At 44.7% G+C, this 12,049-nt stretch overlaps 1 protein-coding gene across 7 annotated transcripts in view; it reads right to left on the bottom strand.

The window, feature by feature from the left end:
- The window catches only part of Golga4 (golgin A4), an 88,441-nt gene extending 78,016 nt beyond the window's left edge, over positions 1-10,425 (bottom strand). For all 7 annotated transcript variants that reach the window (XM_028862375.2, XM_037208017.1, XM_028862376.2 and 4 more), the window contains exon 1: positions 10,135-10,425. In XM_028862375.2, the coding sequence (XP_028718208.1) occupies positions 10,135-10,206 (72 nt within the window). In that variant the 5' untranslated portion in view covers positions 10,207-10,425. The remainder of the gene's footprint in view (positions 1-10,134) is intronic.
- Positions 10,426-12,049: the final 1,624 nt, after the last annotated feature.

Here is a 12,049-nt window from a genome sequence, read left to right as displayed (position 1 = left end):
TGTAAAATGTGGGCACAGCAGTACACATCTTAGCCCTTCTTACACCTAGAGCCAGTTTCCACACTAAGCCTCAAAGGCTGAGATACTAGAAGCTGCCACTAGAAGGGAAGAGCTCCCTTTGGGATAGAGGTAATGAAATGTTAGAAAAACCAACTAGAAACTACTGACTAGAGGAAATTCCCTGCTGTGATTCCATAATGTCTAAGAAATCTCTGGGTTATTAATTCAGCTCTCCAAATACCCAGATGCCAGGAAAGGACACCCTACATAGAGACTTTTACTCACTTGAAAAACTACCTCAATGTGAATTTTAAAACCGCCCTTACATCTCAGCCTCCTGTGGGCCTGATCAGAAGGACTCATCAACTGTGGATAAATGTAAAACAAAGTGACTTCAAGTTTTGAAAGTATATAAAGATGAATAGTGAGCTCTAAAACACCCTGTGACCAGAATAGTAAAATAGCACCTGGCAACATCCAACCTAAGGGCTGACTGATCTTCTATGGAGCTACAAGAGAAGAATCATGAGGGAAACATTGGTCTCCTGGGGCATGATCTTTAATGGGCTCTCACAATAAAAGACAGGTATGAATTTAAAGGGCTCAGTGGTAGAGCACTTGCCTAACATGGGAAAGGCCCTAAATTCCGTGTGTGTGTGTGTGTGCGCGCGCGCGCGCGCGCATGCGCGCGCGCACTATTTGCTAAGAAAAACCGGTGGTACTATCTAGGCTCACATTCATAATTCATTGCCTGCCAAGTTCTTACTAGCTGACTAGAGGCTTCAACTTCAGTATAAAGAAAAACCAGTCTAGCCAGGTGGTGGTGGCGCACACCTTTATCCCAGCACTTGGGAAGCAGAGGCAGGTGGAGCTCTGTGAGTTTGAGGCCAGCCTGGTCTACAGAGGAGAAAGGAGAAGAAAGGAAGAGAAGGGAGGGGAAGGGAGGGGGAAAGAGGGGGAAGGAGGGGAAAGGAGGAGAAGAAGAACCAGTCTAGCACTGTGGTAGGTCCCACATGACCCTTGCCCTGTGAATGACATATTATGCTCACAACTGTATTACCATAGATGGAAAGGGGGATTCTGAAAGCATGATTTTAGCTGAAAATGAGTTTACTCTAAATTAAAATCAACAACAAAAAACAACTACCCAGATAAATTTAACCTAGCTACATAAATCCTTCAAATCTGGATCTAGAGGACAGAGACCGAAGCTAAAATGAGTACTTTTGCTATGCTGAATAAAAGCAAAATGCCTACAGGGCACATGGCAAGTGTTGGCAGTCTCCAGGAAAGAGACCTCTTCAACAGCCCACAGAGACCAAGACCTACAAGCACTGACTGAACTCTAGGTAAGAAGCCAACCTGGACAACACCTTGACAGCATAAAACAGAGACCCAGTTCTGCCATCCCAGACTGCTGACCTACAGAACCGTGGCGTCTCCAGGCTGAGAAGCACCACCACTGGGTGAAGACCAACAGTAACTTGGGGAATGATCTGCTTTAGGCCCTGTCTCTACTCCTTGGCTTTTCATCACCCACCAGAGGCTCCTTGGGTGCTGCCCTAACCCTCCTTGAAAATATTTTTCTACATGCACGCCGCCATGATACTGGAAATGCCTGTCTATTGGCTATACAGGGACTACATGTGCTCGTCACGGCAAATGTCACACCCAGCACAGCACCTTGTAGGCCTTGTTCAGCAAAAACATCCTTGACAACAACAAATGTCTTACATTTTGTCTCTTTGGGTCCTCACATCAATCTGAAAGGTACAAAGGGCACATGATATTGTATCCAATCTCCTGGTAAGATTAGATAGATACTCAGCATGCTTACATGGCTTACCCAAGTTAGACCTCCAAGAACTAGGTTAGCACACAGGCCGTCTAACTCTCTTGTCTGCCTCATCAGTTCTCTTCAGATAACTAGTTCTCGAATTTCTTTGGGACTCACAGCAAAAATAATAATGCCATCATACTTCTACCCACTTCAGAGACACCCCCAAAACAAAAGTTCCACAGAACTTTTAATTAGCGCAGGGTATAGCAGCTAAGCCTCAAACCCACGTCTTCACCATCTAGCCAATCACCCCACTGCTGAGTGCACACCCAGTCTTTACAAGCATGTAAACTTTATATCATGAGATGCATTTTCTTTTGGTTGTTCTCGAATCATATACATATACAATGAAACATGATTATACTCACCATCCATTCCCTCCTCCAACCTCCCCCCCACACCCTCTAAACTGAACTAGTGCTGCCCATCTGTGGATGGATATGAGGCATCTCAGAGCATGAGAACCCAGCAGTAAGAACCCCACTGACCTGTAAGTAAGACTGTGCACTGACTCCCCCCCCCCCAGCAGCTGTCAACTGCCAACTCTGCTCACTAAGGTCGGGAGAGAACCTCCCTAATGAGCTCTGCCTTCTAACTGTATTTTCATTAAACACAAGAGGAGACTTCCAGCTACAGCTCACAAGCCACCTGGAGCACCTTCATGACACCATGTCATCTCTGTAGGCTCAAAGCTCCTGTATCTGGTCACCAACTCTCAAATCTATACACTTCAATGGATTTTGTGGTTTTCACTATGACTTTTAAAAAGGAATTAGCATTAATCCCAGGTTGATCCACATGATTTAAGGATAGCAAAAGCAAAAAGTTTGGATATTCATATTAGTAGGATGTGCTATATTTAAATTTACTCTACTAGAGGCTGTATTACCTGGGAGTTTCAAGGCCACTCAAGACAGTAGAACTGATAGAAACACAGGTACAATGCTATACATACAAATCTCTTTAGGTATCAGTGAGGTTCAATTTAATGAATCTGTAACCTTCTGAAATCAAAAATCAACTAATTCCAGCTTTCTAAGAAAAAAATGAAACAACTTTTTTTTTTTTTTTTTGGTCAGCTAGTCACTTACAGAAGTCCTCTCATTCTCTCACCCCTCCAGTCTGCTACCAGGAACTGGACTGCTCTAATTATTGGCTGAAGACAAAACAAGTGCTCGAAAGCTCGAAATGGGGGTGGGGGGAGTGCTCAGTGTCTTCTCATGAGTGATTACATCAGCTATGCAACCATTAGTGTGTTTGGCTGCTCACAGGCCTTTTGACTTAGCTCCTGCTTCTCAAGTTTTGCCCCAAGCAGATGCAATGTCAGAAACAGATGTGATGTTAGGCTGCCCCAGCATACAAAGCACCTGCTCATTAACTCCTCCCACACAATGAGGGTGGGGACAGGGCCACTAGACCTTTCTGTATTACTACACTGCTCTAGTAACTACAAATCAACTTGACATTCCAGTTAAGAAGGGTTACCTATCATGAGCTTATTGTTCACATAACATTTATGTTTCAGTCACTAGTTGGAGCTTTTCAGCATGCCCTTAATCAACCATCTTTGTCATTCTGCAATCTAAAGTAGTAGTTCCAGAACATGATCTTTTAATACACGAAATTCACTCATCAAAAATAATTTAAGGCAACTTCCAGTTAAACATGGCAATATGAGACACATACACTGCCCTTCCCAGAGAGTTCTGAAATCTCAAGCCATTTTCAGAAGACTGGAGGTAAGTAAGAAAGAGCTGAAGACCCGGGACAGCTGAGGCACCAAAACCCCAGGATCCACAGAAGGGAATGCTGACATGAAGAGGTAAAGCAATATGCATGCCCCAGAATCTCAGAGAGCTTTAGGGCTGAAAGTAAAAGTTATATGCAAGCTGTGGAAATACAGAGGCATGATCAAAACCAGGCTGATTTGCTCACAAGCCTTCCCTCAGCTCTCCTGTCTCTCCACAGCCAGTGAACACCAGGTTTCTTTTCTGGGACAGTGAGATGGGGAGAAGGGTAGAGTATGCAGATAAGGCCAAAGCCTGCATGTATAGTGGAACTGTCTGCTCACACTCCCTGAGGATAACATCTGGAGGGGGAGGGAAGAGTTATAGGTCTAGAATGGAAGATTGTTGCTCCATCACTGCTTTCAGAAGACTTAGGATTTATACAACAAATAGGTGCTCAGGTCAGCAGCCCCCAACGCAAGCACATCCCCAGAGAGAACAGTACAATGAGTGACCTTCTAAGAGCGTCACTAGTTGGAGCGGTGACACAGGAAGACAATGTGGCCCAGTCTCCCATGGCAATCTCTGTCCTAGCACACTCCAGTTCAGATTCCAAGGTAAGTACCATAGTCCTTCAGTTTCCTTTCCATCTGGAGGGTGTAGCTCAGTGTGGAGCACGGTGCCTAGCACACCGAGTCCCTGGATTTGATGGCCAGCAACACACACACACTCACATCCACACTCATATACACACACAGAGAGAATATTTAGATGACACAGTAATTGTAGAGTCACCTTTCCAAGTAGCGACAGGCTGTTTTGGCTGCCAGTGAGGAATTCTAGCTTGGCTAGTTCCTATCCCTATCCCTATACAGACCACAATTTCTAGCTCTCTACACACTACTAACAGGTAACAGTAGAAAAAAAAAAAAAAAACATGTCAGCTAAGGAAATCAATCTTCAGGATTTCATGAACAGAAATGAACCACCAAAAACATGAGACTTCCTTAAAAAAAAAACAAACAAATAACCCCCCCAACAAAATGATCAGCATGAATGAAGACCCAGAAAAAAATCTAGTAAATCAAAAAATACAATGTTTACATGCTTATATCTAACCTAAATACAGCTGCCCATACATGTCAGTGTGTGAGTAATGTACTGCTTATGATCTTGAATGCTGAGTTGAATCCACAAAGCAATCATAAGCTAAAAACAAAAACAGCACGATAGTTAAAACAATGGTTATTGCCCAGATTCATATTTCAGCTATAGTTTTTTAAATTATTATTATTTTATTTTATGTGTTGCAGGTGTTTTGCCTACATATATATCTGTGCATCACATACATGCCTGTTAACCTTGGAGGCCAAAGCGGGGCATTGGATCCCCTAAAACTGGAATTACAGATACTTGTAAGCTGCCATGTGGGTGCTGGGCTCCATACAGAGGTGCCATAAACCCACGTTAAGTTAGTGTACTAGTTTAGATGACACATACACTGAATTAATATATAAGACTAAACTTATGCACCTAATCACTGCTGCCTGATATCACTATTAGTTGTAAAATACAATTTTAGAATAAGATCAGCAGAAGCAGCTAGGTTAAAATTCTGAAGCTACCTCTCTAAGCAACAGAATAAACATTAAAGAAGGGAAATATATAAACAAAACTAAAATGTAAAAAAAGGTTTACCCAAAAATACTAATAAGAGTCCCCTCACCAAAATAGAGAATTCAAAAAACAGTAATAATGGGGCTCGAGAGATGATTCAGAGGTTAAGAGCACTGGCTGTTCTTAGAGGTTCTGAGTTCAATTCCCAGCAACCACATGGTGGCTCACAACCACCTATAGTGGGATCTGATGCCCTCTTCTGGCATGCAAGTAAACATGCAGACAGAGCCTGCAAACCTAAAAGAAAAGTACATAAAAATAAAATTTATATAACACTATATTTCTATATAAAGCATTATCAATGGGCACTGAATCCTCTTTGGTAGGAACACAGATTATAAACAATCAGGACAGCTAGGCAGTGGTGGCACATGCCTTTAATCCCAGCACTTGGGAGGCAGAGGCAGGTGGATCTCTGAGTTCGTGGTCTACAGAGCAAGTTCTAGGAAAGCCAAGGCTACACAGAGAGACCTGTCTCAAAAATCAAATCAGATACAATAAAATAAACAACCAGGATACACTTGGATTCTTCCCATCTCTGTGCTCTCTTTGGGAATTTAAGACAGGGACACTCTATAAACTCAAATTTACAATAAGGCTATGCCCCTTCAGGAAGGGACTCCTCTGCCATCTGTGAGACACCTTGATGGAATTTTATATTTGTTTTTAAAATTTCTACTGCACTAACTATTATTTTAGGGCCCTACTTAAGAAAAATAAACAAGTCTGCAGGTTCAAGTAGGGCTTATATGTTGCTTTTTAAAAATGTTTTAATTGTGATAAAACATGCGTACCATATAATTTACCATTCTGAACATGTGTAGGCATACAGTATTCCAAGCACATTCATACTCCATGAGAACAGCACAGCATTCATCTCAAAGCTGCTTCATTTTCCCACTGACATCTGCAAACCATTAAACAGTGACACCTACCCCAGTGCCTGGGCCAGGTTCTGTTCTCTAGCCTGATGAATCTGGCTATCCTTATATACTTCATATAAGTAGACTCAAAATATTTGTCCTTTCATATCTTAATTTTCACAATGTTTAAGTAAGTTTTCATAATACTTAGTATGAGAATAAAAATGCTGAAATGTTTTTACTTATGTCACACACACACACACACACACACACACACACACACACACACACACAGCTGGGGAATGAACACAGGGCCTTGTGAATGCCAGGCAAGCACTCTATCACTGAGCTACATCCATAGCCCCACCTGTTTAATTTTTCTTTTAGTAAGTTAATCATACAGAGTTAAAAAAAAAATCTAAAATAAGTGTTGCTTTAAAAAAAAAATCAAGCAAACCCTGATTTGAAACATTTTAACTTTATTTTAATTCATGCTTATAATAATAATGACCATATAGAGAATCGGATTTAATGAGCAAATGATTACTTAAAATAATAGCCACAAAAAGATTTAAATAACCTAACATCAACCAAAGAGAAATTACTAGGAATTAGATGGCTATCATGTTCATTTATTTTGAAGCCTTAGAAGAAAGGAATGCAGGCAGGCAGGCAGGCTGGTTCACTCTATACAATATCACTATTGCTACTGTATGGAAGTTCTGCAAATATTTCCCCAGAACTACCAGCACCTGACAGGCACTCTACTGAAAACAAACATACCAGACAGTATCTCTTATGGAAAGCAAGCTAACAACCAGAAAGCATGCACACAAAGGCCTCGAGAGAAACTAACAAACTGAATGTCCAAATGTAGGTTATTGCACTAAAATGCACTTAGAGAACCCTTCATATAATTACCTTTAAATTCTACTAAGTTTATGTGTATTATTTCAAAGTTCACAATAGTTCAGAAAGCAGGGAGAAAACTGATAGCACATCATGAGAAACATTACAAAATACAAAATGTAACCAAGATAAGCAGGCACTGGAGGTGTAGAGGGCAGGCGTGGACAAGAACAAACTGAAGTGTGCAAAATAGAGCCTTTCAAAGCTCAAGAAATCCTTCAAGGCAGCTGGCAGGTGGTAGGCACTTCTTTAATCCCAGCACTCAGGAGGAGAGGCAGGCGGACCTCTGTGAGTTTGAGGCCAGCCTGATCTACAGAGTGATAGTGAGACCCTATCTGGGGTAAACCCACCCCCACAAAATCCTACGAGGCTCGGCAATTTCCTCAAGAAAAAGCAATCTATATCCCAAAATGGTAATCTTGAACCAAGATTAAACACAAATTGAAGACACCTTGCTTTAAAAACAAGGATGTGTAACCTACTGCATAAGGGAGGCCATCAAAAGGGCCTGCTGACCTCTGACTGAAATACATTTAACTCTTTGAAAACAATAACCCAGAATATTTCTCCTTTCTGAGTAGCAGATCTGAAAGCAGAAGCAGCTCAAGCTTCTAATGGCAGTAGACACTGGCCATTTACTTTTCCGTTCTGGATGGAGATACTTCTACCCAAAGACTCTCTTAGGTCTTACACATAGGATTCTGTCTGACCCAGACACTTCTCTAACAGGATTAAGCTACAGAAACTGCAAGCTCTAATAGCTGAGCTTGCAACAAGCTTTTGTTGTTATTACTCACCCCCCAACTCCCTCTCCCCACCCTCCCACCCCCACCCCCACCCCGGCTACTGAACAAGTGCAGTTCACTTTTAGAGAAAAGGTCAACGTTAAATATGAGAAAGTATATTAAATACCTTATCAATACTTTATCCTATTAATATCTCATAGCATATCCTTTTAAACTTGTATTTTCACTACATACACATACACACACATGTATACACTCATTTATTGGTTTGGTTTTGGGGAATATGAGCTTGACATGTAGCCCAGGCTAGATTTAAATATGAAATCCTTCATACCTCCCAAATGCTGGGATTACAGGTGTGAGCCACCATGCCACTTATAAAAACACATACATTTCTTTTTGTCACAAAAAGTGGGTCAGAATTTACGTGCTGCATTTGTCTCTTGCAACATCTATCATTCTATGTAAACAATACCTGTCTTTGTGTAGCAATTAGGTTATCTTTGGGCCTCACATCTTCATCTACAGGAGGAATACTATCTCCCTCATAGGTGTATGTGATACTAAAATAACCTATGTTAACGGCTAACTAAGATGCCCATCAGGGACTCAAACCAATGATGTTTGTTTTTAATGCTGCCTGATAAGAGTTTATTCAGCCAATTCTTCACCCGCCCCAGTGTTAGCACTAAAACAGCATCCAGGCTGGCAAAGACAGCTCAGATGGTAAAATGTTCCAGTTCAGAATCCAGGTTAAAACAGACAGGTTTGGGGGCTGGAGAGACGGCTCAACAGTCAAGAGCACTGGCTGCTCTTTTTTTCAGAGGACCCGGGTTCAATTCCCAAGACCCAGGGGAAGCTCACATCTGTCTGTAACTCCAGTTCCAGGGAATCTTTACACAAGCATACATGCAGGCAAAACACCAAAGCACATAAAATAAAAATAAATTATTAAAAATAATAAAAGATAGGTGTGGTGGCACATGCTTGTACTCCCACTGCTCAGGTGGCAGAGACTCGCTGGACTTGATGAGTCCCAGGCGGGGTGGTGGTGGTGCTGGAGTGATGGCTCAGAGGCTAAAAGAACTTGCTGCTCTTGCAGAGGGCCAACCAAGGTTCAGTTCCCAGAACTCACACGATGGCTCACAACCACGCATTACCCAAGCTCCCTGAGATCCACACCCTCTTCTGGCTGGCCTCTGTGAGCACTAGGCATGCACATGGTTTACAGACATACAGGTAAAACACTCACACATAAAATAAATAAATCAAAAAAAAATTTTTTTTTAATAGTAAAATTAAAAGGACAATGCCTGAGGAATGACACCAAGGTTGTCCTCTGGCCTCCACATGTACACAAGCACCCACACAGACAAATACACACAAAAAATATTAAAATGAAAACTATATAACTAAATCTTTTTTGCATCCTAAATCTTCTCAGAGTAAGTTTCTAGGAACAGAATGCTGGATCGTTAAACACCCAATTGCTCCCCGATTAGCCAAAACGCGGCCTTTCCTGAAGCACGGACTCTCTAGTTTTCTAGGAATCCTAAAAGGAGGGAAGAAATCAGTGCTCAAGCCGCTGAGACTCAGAAAAGCTGGGGAGAGAGTTTCTCGTCATCAGCACCAAAACCCTGAGTGCGCCAGAGGTTTAGTGTGTGTCTAGCACGAACACGCCCCCTTCTCCCTGGAAACATTCTCGTAAAAGCAACGACCTTCCTGAAAAGCCAGAGCAGGGTTGCGGGCAAGCTCCGTATCTGTCCGGCTCAGTGTCCGCCCCTCCGCCCTGTCCGCCACCACCCAAGTTACGCGAAGAGACTAACTCGTGACCGCCTTGGACGCTGGAACGCGGCCCGGGGCTCCTGCAGGCAGCCTGGCCCGGGACGGCTCGACCCTCTCTCTGGCCTCGTTTCTCCATCAGGGTTCGGAAGCCGGACACTTACAGGAGCCCGGCATTCCAAGCTCAATGTCCACGGGACACCGAGGGGACCTCGGCCAGAGGTCAGAGGTCAGAGATCAGAGATCACAAGATATCTGGACCTGGGTTGCCCCACCCCCGTCATCACCCCAGTGTCGGGGTCTGGCACGGGCGGGGGAAGGTCCCCACACAGGACCCGACCCCATCGCACCCATCCTCAGGCCCGGGGGGTCCTTAGGGGGAACACCCCGAGGTCAGATGTCACGATGGGTCCCGCCACCTTGCACGGGGACGGAGTTTGGGAGTAACCGGGCCAGGGTCCCTACAGCACCAGGACGGTCCAAAGCCCATCCTCGGCTCCGGTTTGGGGAGAAGTCCTGGGCCGGAGTTCAAAGGTCACGGCAGAACTTTCCCCCGCGCCCCCGGGCCTCGGCGCACAGGGACGGCGTACCTGGGCAGGGGCTGGCGCCTGCTGCAGCTGCTGCTGCTCCTCGCTGATCTTCTGCTTCAGCTTCTTGAACATGGCGCGGCGAGGGGCCGGCGGCGTCTCTACCCGCGGGACGGCCGGGCCCGGGCCTCGCCGCCTTCCCGTGGAGCTCGCGGGCACGTCGGGGCGCTCGTCCTGCGCGTGTCGGCGTCGCCGCCGCCGCGTCTCTCCTTTCTGGGTGCCACTGGCTGGCCTCGGCCCCCCATCCAGCCCCGTCAGCGGCGGCGGCGGCGGCGGCGGCGACAACGGCTAGCAGGTGAACGCGCCCAGGGCGCCTGCGCGGCCGACGTGGAGCTTGCCAAGAGCTTGCTACGGAGCGCGGCGGTGGACAAGATGGATGCGGTGTGGGTGAACGCGCGCGCACAGCGACTCCGGCAGGCACTCATGCTTGCTGGGATCTTTTGCATCCCACCCTTGAGCACCAAAGCGAAGAAGGCTAGGGTGAGAAAGGATGGCCCTAGGGAGCCAGGAGTGTGTTCAGTGTAGGTTGGCACAATTATTCTTAGAATTCTCTTTAAGGGTTTCTAGTTGGTTGGTTGGTTGGTTGGTTGGTTGGTTGGTTTTAAAAGAAGATATGGGGCTGAGGATGTAGAGTGCTTGCCTAACATATTCAGGAGAGTTTGGGTTCTATCCTCAGCACCGCATAAACTGGGTGTAGTGGTGTATACCTATAAACCCCACATCCAGAGGTAGAGGCAATAGGACCATAAATTCAAGGTCATTCCTTGGCTACTTAACGACTTTAAATGCCAGTTTGAGCTACAATGAGACCCTGCTTCAAAAATAAACAATTTGACCGTGTTGCGTAGACTGAATTTCTAAGCTAAAGTGATTTGCCTGTCTCCAGAGTAGCCGAGGTCTACAGGTGCACCATTTTCTACCTGGTCAGAAATACCAGCCTTTAGTGCTTAATATTTGTGACTGCACTCCAGAGAAGCCATCATCCCCCACATGGGCTTTTCCATCTGCTAGATAGATTCCAACACTTGCACACACAAAATATCTCTGTGACCTCTGCTTGTCATGACCCATGTGAAATTTCTAAATACTCTGGGTTCTGTACCAGTTACTACCTGAATGACACCCATTCAGTTCTGATACTTTAGATAGTACATTAAGATCTGGGCATGGTGACACACACCTTTAATCCCAGCACTTGGAAAGCTGGGGCTGTTTGATCTCTGTGAGTTTCAGGCCAGCCAGGGCTGCACTACATAGTGAGATCCTGACTCAAGCAGACGAGAGAGAGAGAGAGAGAGAGAGAGAGAGAGAGAGAGAGAGAGAGAGAGAGAGAGAGAATATGCCAGATCCCACAGGTTGAGGCCTCAGTACTATAAGTGTACTCCCAATTCTCAATGCCAATCCCAAGCCCAGGTTGTGTGACTCGAGTTTCTGGCTATTATGGAGGCTCCTGGGGTTCCCTACTGATATTTGGTAGATTTGCTTACATTTACCAATTCCGTAAAAGGGTATGACAAAGAATACAGATGAGGAGATCCATAGCCAAACACCAGAGGGAAGGAAACCTGTCTGAGCATATACTACCTTGTCATAGTTTATTTGCAGGCATTCAAGGCAGGAACCTGGAGGCATGAACTGAAGCAGAGACCATGGACAAGAGACCATGCTGCTCACTTGTCACTCAGTTTATTTTTCTGTACAACACAGGACCACCTGTCTAGGGATGGAAACATCCACAGTGGGCAGGGCCCTCCCACCATCAATCATTAAGCAAGACAGTGCGTCTACAGACTTGCATACAGGAAAGGTTATGAGTGCTTACATTTAAAAGTCATAGAGGACTCAGAAACACACCAATAAAATACCTCAAGGTCTTAGGAAAACAGCAACAGATCAAACCCAAAATCAGCAGACGGAA

The sequence above is a fragment of the Peromyscus leucopus genome, chromosome 7 (genome assembly GCF_004664715.2).
Source record: "Peromyscus leucopus breed LL Stock chromosome 7, UCI_PerLeu_2.1, whole genome shotgun sequence".
Classification (NCBI taxonomy): Eukaryota; Metazoa; Chordata; class Mammalia; order Rodentia; family Cricetidae; genus Peromyscus; species Peromyscus leucopus.
The sequence above is the reverse complement of the archived record's forward strand: the minus strand, read 5'-3'. Positions and strand labels throughout refer to the sequence as shown.